This window comes from Achroia grisella, unplaced genomic scaffold (assembly GCF_030625045.1).
Source record: "Achroia grisella isolate CSIRO2021 unplaced genomic scaffold, CSIRO_AGI_Agris_v1 utg149, whole genome shotgun sequence".
Taxonomy (NCBI): domain Eukaryota; kingdom Metazoa; phylum Arthropoda; class Insecta; order Lepidoptera; family Pyralidae; genus Achroia; species Achroia grisella.
Genome location: NW_026712644.1, coordinates 4,910,763 through 4,931,955, shown reverse-complemented (window position 1 = coordinate 4,931,955; position 21,193 = coordinate 4,910,763). Strand labels below are relative to the sequence as shown.

The 21,193-nt window shown below is 36.8% G+C and overlaps 1 protein-coding gene across 1 annotated transcript; it reads right to left on the bottom strand.

The window, feature by feature from the left end:
* Positions 1 to 1,008: 1,008 nt before the first annotated feature.
* On the bottom strand, positions 1,009 to 20,813 carry LOC131840645 (T-complex protein 1 subunit eta). The gene is made up of 14 exons (XM_059188819.1): positions 20,779 to 20,813; positions 20,081 to 20,179; positions 19,551 to 19,646; positions 17,854 to 17,919; positions 16,232 to 16,307; positions 15,266 to 15,377; positions 13,493 to 13,626; positions 12,810 to 12,985; positions 11,927 to 12,081; positions 9,989 to 10,158; positions 5,892 to 6,026; positions 4,041 to 4,229; positions 2,333 to 2,457; positions 1,009 to 1,303 (listed from the first exon to the last, which is right to left on the bottom strand). The coding sequence occupies exons 1-14, from the start codon at positions 20,782 to 20,784 to the stop codon at positions 1,211 to 1,213; spliced, it is 1,632 nt and encodes a 543-aa protein (XP_059044802.1). The 5' UTR covers positions 20,785 to 20,813; the 3' UTR covers positions 1,009 to 1,210.
* Between the last annotated feature and the right edge of the window lie 380 nt (positions 20,814 to 21,193).

Genomic DNA, 21,193 nt, shown 5'->3' with positions numbered 1-21,193 from the left:
TAGCGTTTTTACTTTGTGAAAACATGAAGGCAGATACAATACTGGTATCATCAAAATATAATGACATACAAACATACATTTCAACATATTATTTATGACAATTTGTCAGTACATACACATACATCATTATTTTGTTCAAGCATCTGAATTCGAGATTAAACAAGCAGTGTTGGGGCTATATACTTGTAGTTTAATGTTATGATATATAATAAAAGACTATATCGTCTGTCTTCAAATCCGGCTCGAAGGACCAAAGCGTTGGTGAGAAAGCCTGGTCCTTCGAGCCGGATTTGACTCTTATTGGTGTAACCAACCAACATGTTATGACAAGAACATACCATACTCATCAAGATCATTGTTTCTTGGCGTAAGTCTTCAAATCCGGCTCGAAGGACCAAAATGTTGGTAAAGTATGTACAGTCCTTAGAGTCGGATTAAAACCTTATTGGCGTTAACCAACCAACATGTTATGACAAGAACATACAATACTCATCAAGACCATATTGTTTTTTGGTGTCTTCAAATCCGGCTCGAAGGACCAAAATTGGTCCTTAGAGCCGGATATATGACAAGAACATACCATATTCATCTAAACATTACAGCGTATGAACAATACGGTGACAGTCCCAATGCTGAGCATATCTTTTTATGGAAATTAATATTCAAACATAAGACAAAAGTAAAATAGTATATAAATAACATAAAATATTTTTCATTCTAACTATACGTTTCTCTTCATATTATTTCAATAGAAAGATATGCAAAGACCATTTAAAAGAATATGACCAGTATAAAAAAATCTATTTTTTATACTGCAACACCGAAAAACAAATTTTGCTCCAAATAGTGTTACGGGCAACTTGGAAATGACGTTTGACAAACTGTCATGAATGAAATCATTGTAGTTAATCACTGAGATGATTTTTTATACACTCTGGAGCGTCGAGGTCTACCGGCCTGCTATCCTGAATCACGCCCAGGAGGTCGTGGGTTCAAATCAAACCAAAGAATATTTTTATTACTCCATTATATATAGCATAGGGTACAAACGTGTTCACAGCTCACCTGATGGTAAGTGATTACCACCGCCCAAGAACATCCGCAAGATCAAGGGAATTTATTTGAACAGACTTACAATAAAGAATCAGTTACATAGCGTCACAATCAAGACTCCAGTTGCCCAAAAAATACAACAAACATTGCTGAGATATTATCCCATCCGTGGACGACCCATCCCACGGCCTGGCATTTGAGGTGCATCTCCGCCCTTGACGTTCTTTATCGTCTCATCCACTGAGAGGATCTGAAAAAAGGAAATAAATTAATATCAGACGATTTTCCTTGACTGATCGATATGTTTTTTCAATTCTGCAATTTCACTGCCTAAATGCACCTTGTAACCAAAACAGATCTTGAAAAGCTGCTTGGCGGCTGACATAAATAAGACTGAGTAAGGTGCGAATCGTGAATTAGTGGGGCCCTGGGCCCCTGAGTAGTTGTAGGCCAGTGCCCCACAAATTATTACTCAACTAAAAAAATACACAGACCAAAAACAAACGACTAGAAATTTCCCGTTCCTTTCGATACACGCACAATTTCATGGGTTGATTGATCTCAGGGTTGTCAACCGTATGATATTGTTTTTAGTGGAGACTGGAGACACTTTACATCCACGGTGTCTTGGGCTACAGACCAAAATGCCCGTAGGTAGATCCGCCCCTGGACTGAGTTACAGTAAGGACTGTAGGTATTGTAGGGATAGCGATAAAAATACAATGTGGACAAGAGGCCGAAAGATCCTACATGAACTAATAATAGTAGCAACAACGAAGTATATAATTTAATGAAATGGTTATATGGTATATCAGTTGCCTAGTACTCATAACGCAAGCTCTGCTTACCTTGGGACTAGATGGCGCTGTTTGAGTTGTCAAAAATATATATAAATAAATGAAACGTATACTTGTTTATGTTTCATTTATTTATATGTTTATGGCTTGAAATCACTACGAACTGACGATATATTTGACATATAATAAGAGCATGTAATAGACCTACTTGAATAAAGATATCTTGAGTTCATTTGAAATATGTATTTAAATAATATAATATGTATTAAATATACAACATAAATACATTTATTTTAGTAAATACAGACATAATATACATAGAAAAGTACAGGCTTTTCTATGTATATTATGTATGTATTTAGACCAAGGAGAGACCAGGAGGCTAAATGCGGAGAACAGGGTTTCTTGTTACATTATATTGCAATACAATACAATACAATACATTACAATACAATACATTACATTGCATTACAATACATTACCTGAGCGGCTGCCTCGCAGGCTGCAGTAGTGGCGTTGATCTTAACAACTGCCGGCTCCCACACGCAGCTAGCGAAGTTATCAGCTATATCTTCCTTCTGGATATCAACACCGTACCACACCTCACCTGGTCAACAAAGTATAATATTAAGAAAAATCTGCAGATTCTGCTAACCTGAAGAGGAAATGCCACTATAGATCTTGTGGTTGTAGCCTACTAATTACCAACCAATAGCAATTAATAGACAGCCGCAAGCTCTATGTTAATTGTCCACGATTATTTATTTAAATATAAATAATTAGATATTTTTACAGCTGTCTAGCACCCATAACACGAGCTCTGCTTATCGTAGTACTAGATGGCCCACTCACCGCTGCCACAAGTTTGAACTTTATAGCGAGCATGACTGTTTCAAGTTACTCCACTATGCATCAAGACTAGAGCCACATAGGGCACTTCAAATTGAACAAACAAATGTCAAAACTAGGCGTACGCACAACAAAAATCTACAGATTTTGCCAAACTGTAGAGGAAACGCCACTACACATCCTATGTGGTTGTAGCCCACTCATGCATAAACGAAATATCTCCTTTGGAAAGTTTACACTCTTTCCCGAGGAGATAAAAACGATCGCTCCTAAGAATATCCTTCAATTCTTGTCCTTGACGGGTCTAGGTAGCGAACTCTGATAAAAAAGAAAGAGTAAAATAAATATTCTGTAGCTTTTCCTTTCTTCTCGATTGAATCTGTATATTGAACTGGACGAGAGAAAAATAATACAAAAACTTGACTTTCATGTGCTAAAATGACCTATAATAATAAATTATTTTTGATTTGATTTTAATCAAAAGAGCAACACACACTTTTCTTGCTCATTCTTGTGACGACTGCATTCCGAATGACTGGTAGAAGAGAATAGGAAATCATTTATTCAAATAAACTTACATTGAAGCACTTTTGAATAGTCATCACATTTTTTTTAATCTACCGCTCATTCAGAAAGCTGTCTCATCACAAGAAAAACAAGCAAGAAACTTGCGTTTTGCTCTTTTAAATAATTTTATTGTTACTTTACATTTTTAAGTTTAAGTCTGTGAATACAAACCACCAATTAGCACTAATTCAATTAAATAATCAAATAGAAAAAATATTGAATACACAACCAACTGGTTAAACAATTAATAAGAGGAAATCAGTCATAGTGATTGGAGTTGCTCTTAGGTAGAAACAAATTATGGCTAAACAAATGTGTTTATATTAGGTTTATTTGAATAAAGATTATTTCTCTTTCTTGCATATATCAATACATATAGCTCACCTTTGGAAAATATACACTCTATCCAGAGGAGATAAAAACCATCGTTCCTAAGAATATCCTTCAATTCTTGTCCCTGACGGGTCTAAGTAGCGAACTCTGAAAAGGGCGAGCACAATAGACCTATGTAGGTCGCAGTGCTACAGCTCCATGCACCTGACAATAGCCTAAACAACCTAATGAAAAAAAATAGTTCCGATGGTCGCGGGTTCGATCCTCGCACGTCACAAACATTTGTATTCATGAGTAAGATTGTTTGTATCGGTCTGGGTGTTTTCTATGTATAATATGTATGTATTTACGAAAAAATGTAAATGTAAACTCTGATAAAAAAGAAAGAGTAAAATAAATATTCTGTAGTTTTTCCTTTCTTCATCAATACATATAGCTCACCCTGGTGATGCTTCTGTCGCAGCTTGTTCAACAAGTTGGTCGCATCGAAGCCAGCGTTGTCGCACAACTGTCGCGGAATCGCCTCAAACGCACGCGCGACAGCCGCCAGCAACAGCTGCTCCTTACCGGCGACACCCTTCGAATACTCCCGAAGGTGCTTCGATATCTCCATGTCGATTGCCCCGCCACCTGGTGGATGATACGTGTAAATTATATATTTATTTATTTAATTTTTTCTACATATATTTTACACTTCACAGAATTGCGACTTTGAAGTGGCAATGGGCAGGGCACATAGCTCGTAGGACAGATGGCCGTTGGGGCAGTAAAGTCCTCGAGTGGCGACCACGGACCGGAAGACGCAGTGGGAAGGCCTCCAGCAAGGTGGACCGACGATCTGGTCAAGATCGCTGGAAGGCATTGGATGCGAGCAGCGCAGGACTGATCGTCGTGGAGATCTTTGGGGGAGGCCTATGTCCAGCAGTGGACGTCTTCCGGGCTGCGATGATGATGATGATACTTCACACTTATCTTTGAATAACGGCCGCGGTGATCTAGTGCTGTACCACACCGTCTTAATTCCGATGGTCGCGGGTTCGATTCCTCGCACGGTACAAACATTTGTATTCATGAGTATGATTGTTTGTATCGGTCTGGGTGTTTTCTATGTATAATATGTATCTGGGTGTTTTCTATGTATAATATGTATGTATTTACGAAAAAAACATCTATGTATTTGTATCAGTTATCTAGTACCCGTAATACAAGCTTTAGCTAGCTTAACTTGGGTCTAGATGGCGCTGTGTGAATTGTCCTGAGATTATTAGTATTATCATCTTTGTGATAATAATGTCCAATCCAAATTTGGTTTTATTAAACAAAATCTAATTCTAACAGAAGTTTAAATATATTACCCTACCTTTAAGAATTTTTTTCGGACTACTCTAATGCTGTTGGCCGCAGCTGGCCTTTACAGCTTCACCGGACGATAGGGGACGAGTGCAGATGGCACTCCAAACCAAAGGAAGGACTTATGGAGCGGAAATCTGGTCACTACTTGGGAGGTGCTTGTATTGTAACCTCAATCTTTATACTTCCTATACTTTTATGTTATCCTGGTACTTTCACTGGAGTATTGCAGTTTAAAGTATACGTCCAGGCTTATGCAAAGTGTCGTCTATATATGATGGTGCTTTTTTCGGACTACTCGAATACTGTTGTCCGCAGCTGGCCTTTACAGCTTCACCGGACGACAGGGGACGAAACAAAGGAAGGACTTTAGGAGCGGAAATCTGGTCACTACTTGGGAGGTGCTTATATTGCTTCCTATACCTTTATGTTATCCTGGTACTTTCACTGCAGTATTGCAGTTTAAAGTATACGTCCAGGCTTATGCAAAGTGTCGTCTATATATGACGGTGCTTTTTTCGGACTACTCTAATGCTGTTGGCCGCAGCTGGCCTTTACAGCTTCACTGGACGTAGTGATCGAGTGCAGATGGCATTCCAAACCAGCGTAAGTACTTATAGAGCGGCTGAAGGCCAACTCCTGTCTGACGGATACGACTTTAGTCTGAGGACACCGCTAGGAGTTCGAAATTCGGCCCAGGCCGTCGTAATCTTGATCTCCGTTTGAATTGGACGGGGGATCGATCCGAAATAGCATACCATTTATATACTAATGACACTAGTTGACAACATGCCTGACACTGTGAAATGTCGTATATGGCGTATGTTGTGACAGCTTACTGTCACAGCGCTGATTTTTGTTGCTACCGGCTACTACCTTTCTATAAAGTCTGATAAAAACTGTATGGGACCTAGAATCGAGCCTAGCGAATTCCAAACTCACCTGCGACCACGGCATCATTCTTGATGGTCCTCCTGACAATCATGATAGCGTCGTGGAGGGACCTCTCCGTCTCCTCGAGGAACTGTTCAGCCCCACCACGCAGCACCAGTGTGCAGGTCTTCGCCGCTGGACAACCTGTAATGATGTTTTAGTATTAGACAGTGTCACTGATGCAGTCATCCTTATCAATCAAATTAAATAAAAAAAAATCACGTAGTACATTTTAGACGCCTATGAACATCGAAGTTTTTTATATTAACATTTCTTCCCTACAGTTCTATAAAGATTCAATCGAGAAGAACTGGCAAGAAACTCAACTAAAATTTTATTTTTAAAGCCAGTTTATTTACAATGTATATTTATATGGGTGTCTATGTCTAACATTAAATGAAATTCCCGTGCATTAACGACTATTGTCATGCACGCTCGTCATTCAAGTACCTAATTTAAACCGACAAAAAACTAATTTTGCGCGTGTGAAAGAACGTGTCGTATAAAGCAGCTAATGCGATTTCGAGTTGGAGTCACAAACTTGATGTAAAAAATTTACATTTATGATCCCTCACGTGTTGCTGACAACTTAGGTATAACCCTATCCCTACTTGAGTACTAACATACCCCGTAATTCAATTGTCAGAATGACATATTTGCAATACATTATAATTTAGTGGCAATGAATCATTCTTAATATTGAAATTGGTAATTTCTGAGGCGAAAAAATATAAAACTAATGAGTGTTAGTATGTTAAATACATGGGGTACTAATGTAACTATAATAGTAGGGTTCTCATGGATACTACAATAATGGGGTACTCATGAATACTATAATAGTTGGGTCCTTATGGGGTACTACTATAATGAGGTACGTATGGATACTATAATAGTTGGGCCAATATGGGGTACTACTATAATGAGGTACTTATGGGTACTATAATAGTAGGGCACTCATGGGGTACTACTATAATGAGGTACATATGGATACTATAATAGTTGGGTCCATATGGGGTACTACTATAATGAGGTACTTTTGGATACTATATTAGTAGGGCACTCATGGGGTACTACTATAATGAGGTACGTATGGATACTATAATAGTAGGGCACTCATGGGGTATTACTATAATGAGGTACGTATGGATACTATAATAGTTGGGCACTCATGGTTACTATAATAGAGGTGTCCTCATGGGGCACTCATGGATACTATAATAATAAGGCACTAATGGAGTACTACAATAATGAGGTACTCATGGATACTATAATAGTAGGATACTTGTGGGGTACTACAATAATGGGCTACACATAAGTACTATAATATCAGGGCACTCTTGGGGTACAACAAGATGACAGCCCACCTAAAGTTAAACGATAACCGTCGCCTATATACATGTACAGCACTACGGACATCACGTTATCATGTGACAACCTCATGCTTCATCATTCTAAATCACTAAGCTATCACGCCTCTTATCCTGTAATTTCACTTCCTAATCTGCACCCTACAACCAAACAGCTTACAAAGCAAGCTGCTTGGCGGCTCAAATAGGTGAGACTGAGGTACACACGCGGACTATTTTTTATAAATTACCTCACGAATTTTTGGGGTAATGATGGATATCATTGCAGTACCCCTATTAGTGCCCCAGATGTAATTGTACAAATACTTTAACTATTTAATTGAACTTCTCACCAGGTGGTGCATTCTTCGGGCTGTAACCTAAGGGATGAATTAATCTTAAATTTTAAGTTATAATTTCCCCTGGATAATTTCAACTGGTGCCCCGCCACTCACAAAAAAAAATTGTGGTAGTTTTTTTAGTGAGTGGCGGGGCACCAGTGGAGGACGGTAGAATGAGCATGGACAATAGAGTTAGCACATTTGCCCCGCCAGCATGAGGCCAGAATGCCAGGATGAGCATAAAGTCAGGTCAGTTAGCACATCGTCATAAATTCACAAGGCATTTTCAGAGGACCACAATGTCAGTATACGCTGGCGGGGCACCAGTGGAGGATGATAGGATGAGCATAAAGTCAGGTCAGTTAGCACATCGTCACAAATTCACAAGGTATTTTTTAAAGGCTCAAAATGTTAGTATACGCTGTCGGGGCGCCTGTGGAGGATGATAGGATGAGAATGAAGTCAAGTCAGTTAGCACATTTGTTTAAGTGGATCATAATTAATAGTATATGTAATATACCATCAGATGGGCCGTATGCTTGTATGCCACCTTCATAGTATAAAAAAAGGAGAATAAAGTCGGGTCAGTTAGCACATCGTGACAAATACACAAGGCATTTCTAGAGGTAGAAAAGGTACATGCTGGCGGGGCACCAGTTGTCTATGGGCCTAATATTATTATTGACTTTGTAAAATCTACATCAGTATTGACTGTGGAATGAACCAGATACCTCTTGTAAATCAGGTAGCGTACTAAACCGCGACAATATCAAGGTAGTCACCTGTATAGCATAGACAATTCTTCTATTTTGTTGTCTATGGGCCTCATATTACATTGTAATCCACACAACCAGTTCAGTAATTGGATCCGTTGTTTATAATCATTGGCCACATTTGACTATCTCTATGGTCTATCGGTTTAGTACAGCCTCACATCCTAAGGTCGCGGGTTCAATTCCACACACGATACAAATTCGCATTGATGAGCAGTATTGCTCTGGGTATTTTCTATATTTAACATAATTTAAATATTTCACAATTTTCACGATTGCATCGCGTGAGTGAGTAAAAATTTCAACCGGGAAGTTGGCTATATCAAATTAAAAATATCTTTATTCATGTAGGTCTATTACAGACTCTTATGATATGTCAAATCTACCGTCAGTTCGGAATGATATCGAGATGAGAAGAACTGACAAGAAACTCAGCTCGTATTTTTCTCAAATAATAGTGGAACATGTTTATTTTTAATAATACATTCATTAAAATTCAAATTTGGGAGAATAGAGTGACCGCCAGCATATGCTATCGCAAAGAACAAAAAATTTAATCAGTATTCACAACCTGAACAGACCAGTCCCCACAAGCAGCACCCGTTCACGAGTATGACGGATGAGCCAGCCATCATTGCACTCAACCATATTAGAGGGAGCACATCGACCCGGCCCACCACGCCGCCACAAGTTTGAACTTATAGCGAGCATGACTGTTTCAGGTTACTCCACTACGTCAATTATATTATTTACAGCATAAACTGTACCGATCGCAGTTTTCACCCATTACAATATAAAATTTACATTATTTAATTTACAATATGTCATTACAAAATTTATAATAAGTTTCTTTAATGTTATTACATTATCCATGTCAACGGGATAATAGAATAGAATAGAAAATCATTTATTCAAATAAACTTACATTGAAGCACTTTTGAATAGTCATAACATTTTTTTTTTTTAATCTACCGCTCATTCGGAATGCTGTCTCATCACAAGAAGAACAAGCAAGAAACTTGTGTGTTGCTGTTTTAATTAATTATATACTTCCTAACAAAAGTTAAAGTTGTAATTAAGTCCACACATTATAGATTCTCTAATAGAGACGTGTGAAGGTAGACGAATATGCCAATAGAAGATTTAATTACCTTCTACACGCTGCTCGTCACTTTACTCGTGATCATGGCTGTTGAAACACTGCCGAAATATCGGGAACTCAACAAGAATAAAACGTGGTAAGATCCCGTTATTATTACTAATTATAACTTATATTTTGTTAGGGAAACTACTCTCTGCTACCAAAATGTTAGGGAATTTACTATGTATATATATAGGGAAAATTAGGTGGAAGCGTCTGTGTCACGTACCTTTATGATTCTGCGTATTTCTTGGGCTTCAGGGTCTCGAAGATATCTTCGCTAGCTTTCCAGTTTCACAGTAGGTTTAACACAGTTCTAATTTATTTTAATTCACAACAAATGCGCGCGCGTCATGGTCGCTGTACGTTCAGTTCAGTACTAGGTAAGGGAGGGGCGCAACTGCCCGGGAACAGAAACTAACGGACTCTAATATAATAATCTGTGCTTACGATGGTACAGGGTAGATTTTGAACATATTTCATTACCATCTATGAATCTACGTACCGGTGAAGATGTTGTACCGCTCGCCTCCGACCTGCTTCTCGGTGAAGTGCTGGCAGGCGCCCAGGGATGCGGTGGCTATGTCCCGCACTGAGCTGAGTACGGCGCCGCCGCACGCACGCTGTGTTCTGCGCAGATCTTCTTCGGGAACTCGGCCCGCGCAGAACATGTCTCTGAGATAAAACATGTACGCTTTACAATTACGTCCTATCCGGCTCTAAGGACCAATTATCTACACATATAAGTAAAATTAGAGTGTTTGTTTGTAATATTGAAATAACCATTTTTTACTACATGCATATGAATATAAATGAGGTACATACACCAAAATAATATTTTTTACAATTTATCTGTCTGTCTGTTTGTTCCGGCTAATCTCTGAAATGGCTAGACCGATTTTGACGGAACTTTTATTGGTAGTTTTGATGTAATAAGGAGTAACTTAAGCTACTTTTATTTCAGAAAAATAAAGTTAAATTCCATTCTATCCAGCTTTAAGGACCAGTTTTTATAATAAAACGGTAGAATATGTCCATGAGACAAATAATCCACCATTTAGAACAACATTCTGTCCGGCTCAAAGGACCAATTTTTATATTAAAACGAGTCCCTGTAACAAAACACCTACACTTTATAATTACATTCTATCCGGCTCGAAGGACCATTTATGACACGAACATTATACATTTTAAACAGCTATCTTAACCAAATCCTAATTTATAAGAAATATGTATACATGAACAGAACTATGGGCGTAATGTTGCCATTTCAGAGAAATAAGCTGGTAAACGTGCATACCCTATAATTTCACTGCCACACGGCTAAAACAGATAAGACAGGACTTCATACAGTCTACCTCTCTTGTTTTTGGAATGAACCAGCGACCTTTGGTAAATTAGGCAGCGTGTTAAACCTAAACCGCTATAATATTGAAATAGTTGTAGAGTACAGACAATTCTTGTATTTTGTCTATGGGCCTCATATTACATTGTAATCCACACAACCAGTTCAGTAATTGGATCCGTTGTTTATAATCATTGGCCGCATTAGACTCGACGGTCTAACGGTTTCGTACACCACCTTTCTCCGATGGTCGCGAGTTCTTCATATAGGTCTATTACAGACTCTTATGATATGTCAAATCTACCGTCAGTTCGGAATGATTTCGAAATGAGAAGAACTGACAAGAAACTCAACTCGTATTCTTTTCAAATATATTGTATTGTATATGTTTAAGTTATACAGGTTAATTTATAGATTCCAATTTGAGAGAATAGAGTGACCACCAGCATATCGTATTGCAATTTCGTCAAAAGCAAATAGTCTAATAATAATAATAATCTCAGGACAATTCACACAGTGCCATCTAGTCCCAAGTTAATCTAGCTAAAGCTTGTGTTATAGGTACTAGATAACTGATATATATTCCGATACATTTTTTCGTAAATACATATATATTATACATAGAAAACACCCAGACCGATACAAACAATCTTACTCATGAATACAAATGTTTGTGATGTGCGAGGAATCGAACCCGCGACCATCGGAACTATTTTTTTTTATTAGGTTGTTTAGGCTATTGTCAGGTGCATGGACCTGTAGCACTGCGACCTACATAGGTCTATTGTGCTCGCCCTTTTCAAAGTTCGCTACCTAGACCCGTCAGGGACAAGAATTGAAGGATATTCTTAGGAGCGATGGTTTTTATCTCCTCAGTATAGAGTGTATACTTTCCAAAGGAGATATTTCGTTTATGCATGAGTGGGCTACAACCACATAGGCTGTGTAGTGGCGTTTCCTCTTCAGTTTAGCAGAATCTGCAGATTCTTGTCGTGCATACGCCTAGTTTAGCCATATGCTTGTTTAATCGGTACTAAGTTGGTGTGTTAAATCACTAGTCCACTGAAGCTATAACAACTTCAAAGTTATTTTTTTTACCTGTCTGCAAAATACTGAGTAGCCACATCTCCAATAGGCAGTTTGCTGAGCACGACCTGAGCCCCACTGGAGTGAATGGCAGCCAGCTTCTCGTACAGGATCTGCCATTCAGCATCCACCACCTTCTGGTACTCCTTGACGTTGTCCACGCGCACCTGCGGGAGAACTCTTGTATGTTTGTATTGTTCTTATACTATGATGGTTTTTTTTAATGGATGATGATGGAATGGTGCACCCGCCTGCTCTGACGGTATACGCTGTCAGGGCATCAGTAGAGGATGATAGGACAAGTCGCGGGAACAGCTAGTTATAAATAGAAAACAACCAGACTGATACAATTATAATCTTAATACTGCAAAAGTTTGTGAGTATGGATGTTTGTTACTCTTTCACACAAAAACTACTGAACGGATTTCATGAAGCTTTACAATAATATAGCTTATACATCAGAATAACAAATAGACTATAGTGTTTATTGAAATTTAACGCGGATGAAACCGCGATGATAGGTAGTCATGGATACAAATGTTTGCAACATGCGAGGAATCGAACCCGTGACTATCGGACGAACAGCGTCGTGCAAACCGCAAGACCACCAAGATCTATCTCTTCTATTATTTGATAGCCTCGGTGGTCTAGTGGTTTAGCACATCACTTTACTATCCGATGGTCGCGGGTTCGATTCCTCGCATGGCACAAACATTTGTATTCATGAGTATGATTGTTTGTATCTGTCTGGGTGTTTTCTATGTATAATATGTATTTATTTACAAAAAAAATGTATCCATGTATTTATATCAGTCTAGTACCCATAACACAAGCTCTGCTTAGCTTGGGACTAGATGGCGCTGTGTGAATGGTCCTGAAACATCATTATTATTACCTCAGCATTATCCCGCTCCGCCTTCAGTTCCAGCTCGATGTTCAGGAGAGCGATCTTGCAGTTGTCATAACTCTTTGGCTGCATCTCGAAGCCGGCGTACGAGAAGGTCTTCTTGAACGCCACTCCGGCCACCAGGAAGGAGTCCTCCAGTGCACCTCCTGATACTTTCTTGATGCCTGATACAATATGCCAATAAAATCAAAATTTTTTTATTCATAACTAGCTACTCGCCCCGACTTCGCACAGGTGTACATGTATTAACATGAATTATATTCAATTTTATTTATTCATATTACCTTCAATTTCATTTATTTAGTTTAGGTTAGTTTCGTTTATTGACCAATAAATTTCTTTACATATATGGCAAGCCATAATATACAATTTAATTTAATTTTATAAATATCATTATATTTATAAAATTAAATTAAATTATATTCGATTTCTTTTATTTAAGTTTAAATAATTAATTTATATTCGATTAAATTATATTCGATTTCTTTTATTTAAGTTTAAATAAAAGAAATCGAATATAATTTAATTTAATTTTATAAATATCATTATTGTATATTATGGCTTGCCATATATGTAAAGAAAGTTTAATTTTATTTATTAAAATCATCGGAGAAATCAACGAAGCAGGTAGTCACCAGTTCGCCAGTCTAGTAACATCAAAAACATCTCACCAATCATGTCGAGGGGCAGCAGCGGCGCGTCGAGCGACAGCACAGCGTCCACCACCATCTTGGAGAAGTGGTCCTTCTGCTGGTGGATCAGTTTCGAGGACATGGCCGTCGCGGCGCATTTACGGAGCAGTTCCCTACGAGTAAAGAAAATAATAGAAATAATCTTTATTCAAATAAACTAAATACAAGCACTTTTGAATATTTTTTAACTAGCGTTCCCCGCGGATTCATCTGCATGGAATTTATAGCCTATATCTTATTCTCATGTATAAGCTATTGAACAAATAGTGTTCAAAATCTACCCTGTACCATCGTAAGCACAGATTATTATATTAGAGTCCGTTAGTCTCTGTTCCCGCGCAGTTACCTCCCCTCCCTTACCTAGTACTGAACTGACCGTACGCCGGCCATGACGCGCGCGCGCCTTTATTGTGAATTAAAATAAATTAGAACTGTGTTAAACCTACTGTGAAACTGGAAAGCTAGCGAAGATACCTTCGAGACCCTGAAGCCCAAGAAATCCGCAGAACCATACAGGTACGTGACAGACGCTTCCACATATTTTTCCCTATATATATACATAGTAAATTCCCTAACATTTTGGTAGCAGAGAGTATTTTCCGTAACAAATAGGTACCGTGAGGTCAAAAAGCTGCTATTGAGGGTTCCAATTGAAACTACCATTCAATAGGGATGATAGGAATTGATTATAAAAAAAAAATCTTAACAGCGCCATCTACATTACCTGTGGCGCCATCTAGTTTGCACGGAGTGAACTAATATTATACATTTGGAACTATCTTAAACAGCTATATTACTGTAGTTTCAACGATATACGTTTAGTAGTTTTTGCGTGAAAAAACAACAAACTTCCATACATACTCACAAACTTACGCGTTTATAAGATTTCGTGCTATTTATCGTGTATTGAAGTGACGTTACAGCTTGTAAAAAATTTAGTAAAAAGAAAAAACAATAATATAAAAAAAACTTTATTCAAGTATCAACACTGATTACACTATTTGCTTTTGAAATATCATATGCTGGTGGTCACTCTATTCTCACAAATTTGAATTTAAATGAATCTGTATTATTGTAAACATGTACAACATTTATTTGAAAAGAATACGAGCTGAGTTTCTTGTCAGTTCTTCTCATCTCGATATCATTCCGAACTGACGGTAGATTTGACATATCATAAGTGTAATAGACCTACATGAGTAAAGATAAAAACATAATTATATGAAACATGACATTTAATCGAATTTTCTGTTTAATCGACGATATGTAAGTGAGCCAATTGACTTATATAATAGGAGGCAATTGTAGCTTCTAATTTTGAAAAATGACATTTAATCGAATTTTCTATTTAATCGACGATATGTAAGTGAGCCAATTGACTTATATAACCCTTTCAGACCTGAATTATTTTTTTACATCCCACGGATTTGGTAAATGCCAAGCGTCTAAAGTATAATGAGAAAAAAATTGCCTTAAATTTTTGAAAACAAATTAGTAATACTAAATTGAATATTTATAAGTGAACAAATAATTTCAATCGGAAATTATAAAATTGTTTTATATGATATTTTATGTCTACGATTGTGCACGCCAGTTTTGAAAGGTATAATAGGAGGCAATTGTAGCTTCTAATTTTGAAAAATTACATTTAATCGAATTTTCTATTTAATCGACGATATGTAAGTGAGCCGCAAGCTCGTTTGTACCCTATGGTATAAAGACACTATAAGTCTGTGACCAAAAACCACTCACCTCTGTTCTTCAGGCGACTTGTTGTCAATCTTAACAGCCAGTTCCCTTACTCTGTCGACGGCGAGGCGAGCCGCCGTACGTACCGCACGTACTATGATACGCGGATGTACACCTGTGTTTACATAAAACAAAATATATATCTTATATACTAATTATTAATATAAAATGTAAATGAAATTTTAAAAATTATTTTCAGTGTACCAAATAAACAATTTAATTTCCTTTCTTATATAAAATTCTCGTGTCACAGTTTTCGTTCCCATACTCCTCCGAAACGGCTTGACCGATTCTCATGAAATTTTGTGAGCGTAGTGAGTAGGTCTGAGAATCGGCCAACATCTATTTTTCATCCCCCTAAATATTAGGGGTAGTCCACCCCTATTTTTTTTTTTATTTTAAGGCAAAACAACGTTTGCCGGGACAGCTAGTATATATATATACACTAATATTATAAAGCTGAAAGTTTGTTTGTTTGAATGCGCTAACATCAGGAACTACTAGTTCGTATTGAAATGTTCTTTTGTGTTGGATAGTCCATTTGTCGAAGCTTTAAGCTATATAACATTACGCTACGACCAATAGGAGCGAAGTGAACTTTATATAGTAAGTTCATTAAATTCCAGTAGATAGTATACAAAAATAAAAAAAGTCTAAATCTATACATATAAATAAAATTGGAGTGTCTGTTTGTAATATTGAAATAACAGTTTTTTACTACATGCATATGAATATAAATACGGTACATACACCGAAATAAGATTTTTTACAATATTCGTCTGTCTGTTTCGGCAAATCTCTGAAATGGCTGCACCAATTTTGACGGGACTTTTATTGGCAGATAACTGATTTAATAAGGAATAACTTTGACTACTTTTATTTAAACAAAAATCTTTTATTTTAGAAAAATAAAGTTAAATTCCACGCGGACGAAGCCACGTGAACAGCTTGTAAAGAAATAAAACTCACCCTCTTCAATAAACGGCTTCAATCTTTTCAGCAGTTCACCGGCCAGTATCACCACCGACGTGGTGCCGTCTCCAACCTGAAAGTACACGTTTGTTTAAAAAAAAAAGAACAAAAAAAAATTTAAAAATAAACATATCTGTATCTCATAATATTAAATATCCTCATGGGAATTAGGTAATTGGATCCGATGTTATAATCATTGACTGTACATGATCGAGAGAAGATGCACTTCTTGGGATTTACAGAGCGGCCGTTGTGTGACAGAGAGGGAGGTAGAGGGAAACTCAGAACAGTATAGTCATTCTGTAAGCATCACTTATGCTACGTTTACATTCAGCTGCTTCCCCTGCCACTCGCGCTGCCGGAAATATAACCGGGCGACAACTGAGCGAGAGGGCTGAATGTAAAAACACGCTGCCACTCGCGCTGCCAGTCCTTTGACTCGCGCACGAAAAACCGACAATCGAGGGAGCGCCGGGGAGCGCCGAGCAGCGCGAGTGGCAGCGCCAATGGCATGGGAAGTGTTTCCACTCGTGTTTACACTCACGCGCTGCTCACTTCCCTGCCCACTCGGGCTGAGTGTAAATTTATAAAATGCTCTTGTGGTATTGCCACATCAGTCAGCATTTAGGTTTGTGTGACTTCTGAGACTATTCTTTCCAGCATTGAACCTGCGACACCGCGCCGAATGTTGACAGAAATATTACAAATGTAGGTATACCAGTATGTTACTATTGTAAATATGTACAACATTAAAAAAAAAATACGAGCTGTGTTTCTTGTCAGTTCTCATCTCGAAATCATTCCGAACTGACGGTAGATTTGACATATCATAAGAGTCTGTAATAGACCTACATGAATAAAGATATTTTGAAAATGAACAGAGAAGACTCAGAAGGACTTGTATCCAGAGCTGTAAAACGTAAATTAAAAGAAAATGCACTTAATGTAGCAATGTGTTCCTTGCTTTTGACAAAATTGCTATAGCACATGCTGGTGGTCACTCTATTCTTCCAAATTTTAATTTAAAAACGAATCTGTATTATTGTAAACATGTACAACATTTATTTAAAAAGAATACGAGCTGAGTTTCTTGTTAGTTCATCTCATCTCGATATCATTCCGAACTGACGGTAGATTTGACATATCATAAGAGTATGTAATAGACCTACATGAATAAAGATATTTTGAATTGAATTGAATTGAATGTCAAATACCTAGTAAATTGTCAGGATGTGCTGACTGACCTGACCTCATTCTCATCTTATCATCCTCCATCATAACTGAAGAGGAAACGCCACTACATCTATGTGGTTGTAGCCCACTCATGCATAAACGAAATATCTCCCTCGGAAAGTACACTCTATCCCGAGGAGATAAAAACCATCGCTCCTAAGAATACCCTTCAATTCTTGTCCCTGACGGGTCTAGGTAGCGAACTTTGAAAAAGGGCGAGCACAATAGATCTATGTAGGTCGCAGTGCTACAGGTGCAGGAATCTGACAATAGCAGAAACAACCCAATAAAAAAATATATCATCCTCCACTGGTGCCCCGCCAGCGTATACCGTTAGCGCAGGCGGGTGCACCATTACATTATCATCCATAAAAAACAATGCTCACCTCTGCATCTTGTGACTTGGCAATATCCACCAAGGTCTTGGCAGCTGGATGCACGATGTCCAATAACTGGAAATAACATATTATATTATATACCAGCTGTACCTACGACTTTCCAAAAAACAGCAATATTCATAATATTAATACTAGATTTAAAGACAAACTTGCTGTCACCAAGTATCGATTAGAAAAAGTTAATAGGTCTTTTATGGGAATAGGTATAAAAATTTACAATAAGGATATGTTGGAATTACCCTTAAATAAATTCAAAACATCTGTTAAATCATATTTACTGAGCAAAGCCTATTACTCACTAAACGATTACTTGAATAACGAGTGTGCATGGCAATAGTTGTTCATGCACTGAATTTTCATTTAATGTTAGACATAGACACCTATATAAAAATACATTGTAAATAAACTGGCTTTAAAAAAAAAGTAATTCAATTGAGTTTCTTGCCAGTTCTTCTCAATTGGATATATATACCGAACTGGACGGTAGGGAAAAAATAAAATTATAATGTAAAAATTTGACGTTCATAAGCGGCTAAAATGTCCTACATGAATAAATGATTTTTGAATTTGAATTTGACTTTCTCCGCATCGAATTTAACTTTGTTTTTCTAAAATAAAAGTAGCCTAAGTTACTCCTTATTACATCAGCTACCTGCGAAAAAACAGTCCCGTCAAAATCGGTCCAGCCATTTCAGAGATTAGCGGAACAAACAGACAGACAGAAAGACAAAAATTGTAAAAATCGTCATTGCATTTATATTCATATGAATATAAATACAATGATTTTTTAATTTATTTATTTATGCTTATGCATGTAGTAAAAAACAGTTATTTCAATATTACAAACAGACACACCAATTTTATTTATATGTATAGATGCATAGATAAAGCATAAATAAAAAAAACATTCTTATTTCTGCACAATGGCACAAATAGACCATAGAGCATTGACTGCTCACACACACTGACTGTAGTATAACAATTTTTGTGTGTTATTGCCACCCTCAATTTTTATCAAAAAAAGTCTAATATGTAGGGTACTGAAATATAATCATTCTATGTGAGCTGTTGGGGCAATAAAGTCCTCGAATGACGACCGTGGACCGGAAGACGCAGCGTGGGAAGGCCTCCAGCAAGGTGGACCGACGATCTGGTCAAGATCGCTGGAAGGCATTGGATGCGAGCAGCGCAGGACCGATCGTCGTGGAGATCTTTGGGGGAGGCCTATGTCCAGCAGTGGACGTCTTCCGGGCTGCGATGACGATGATGATTATGATGATGGTGATGATGATGATGATGATGATGATGATGATGATAATGTAAGTCTCAATACAAGCATTCATATTGACCGATTTCCTCTTATTAATTGTTTAACCAGTTGGTTATATATTCAATATTTTTTCTATTTGAGTATTTAATTGAATTAGTGCTAATTGGTGGTTTGTATTCACACACTTAAACTTAAAAATATAAAGTAATAATAAAATTATTTAAAAGAGCAACACGCAAGTTTCTCGCTCGTTCATCTTGTGATGAGACAGCTTTCTGAATGAGCGGTAGATTAAATAAATGTGATGACTATTCAAAAGTACTTCAATGTAAGTTTATTTTAATAAATGATTTCTATTCTTCTATTAAAAGACATCATGCTAAAATATAAACGTGTTTTAATTCATAATACACACCTTCATGATGGTGGCTCCATCGTTGGAAATCACAGACTTGCCGTTATGATCCACTATCAACTTGTCCATGCCCCGCGGTCCCAGCGTGGTACGGACCTGCAAATGTTTTTATAAGCATAGAATGACAGATGGAATCTTTCCTTTAATGACTGATAGCTAACTTAAATCGGTAGTTTGTATTCACACACTTAAACTTAAATTGTAAGTAAGAATAAATTATTTAAAAGAGCAACACGCAAGTTTCTTGCTCGTTCTTCTTGTGATGAGACAGCATTCTGAATGAGCGGTAGATTAAAAAAAAAATGTTATGATTATTCAAAAGTGCTTCAATGTAAGTTTATTTGAATAAATGATTTTCTATTCTATTCTATTCTATAATAATCATCGTTTCATTCTATTACGTTCTGTTTCGTTTTATTATTCTCTACTGAGAGATTGGAGTTTCTACCCAAGAGCCAGTACAAATTCCTGAATCTGAGGTTGGTTTCATCTCGATTAAAGTTATAATAATAAAGGAGAGTAATACATACAGCATCCACAACCAGTTGGCATGCATTGATGTTGGAGATGAGCTGCGGCTTCCCCTGGGACTGGTCGGTTCCCTCTCTCAATACCAAGATCTGTGGTTGCTGTACAGATAAAAAATTATAAATAGAATAATATCAGTAACATCATAAGGATGATGAATTGAAAAACAGCAGGAATAGGCTGGATGCAAACTGCTATGGATAGAGATGGCGTAAGATGGAGGAGGACTTTACCCGAGGGGCCAAATTATAAGAAAAAATAAAAATCAAAAGTATAATGTTTGAAAAATATTATGTGGAAGTTTTTTTTTCTTTTTGACAATTCACACAACGTCATCTAGACCCAAGCAATGCAGAGCTTGTGTTATGGGTACTAGGCGGATTTTTTCTTTAAATAAATACATATATATATACATAGAAAACAGTTAAAGCTATAACAATAATAATAACATCATAAGGTTATGTAGCAATAGACTTATGGACTTTTACAATATTGTCTTTGCCACATCAATTAAGATAAATTAAAAAATAAAATAAACCCTTATAAAACAAGTAAAGGTTTTATGCAATACAATTACAAGTGTGGCTGTATGGTTTATATCTTTGCTTTTCCCCAGATACAATAGAACAAAACATTGAAGTTACAGATTTGAAATTAATATTTTCTATAAATTTAATGATAATAATATTAAAAATATTACACTCATTTTAAAGTTTCTAATTCATTAAATTAGTTATGTATGTGAAAACCATCACGTGATGACATTGTATGTGATTTTTTTAAAATAATAGAACCATTTGGCTGTCATCTCGACCGCCTGATTCATCAAAATATATATCGTAAAAATGTGGTAAAACAGATAATTAATAAAAGAGAAACATACTAATAGAAGGTTTACGTTACCGTAGTTTCTATATTTAGACATAATTAAAGATTTCATACAATATTTAGTAAGTAAAATATAGGAACCGGATAATTTTAAGACAAAAACTTCTGAAACTTTGAGTTGGATTTTCTCATAAATTACAGTATTTCATCATGAAATATTATTATAAGTTGATAATTTTTTGCATAAACTTTACAAATCTGTGTAAATCAAGTTAAAACAATTAAGG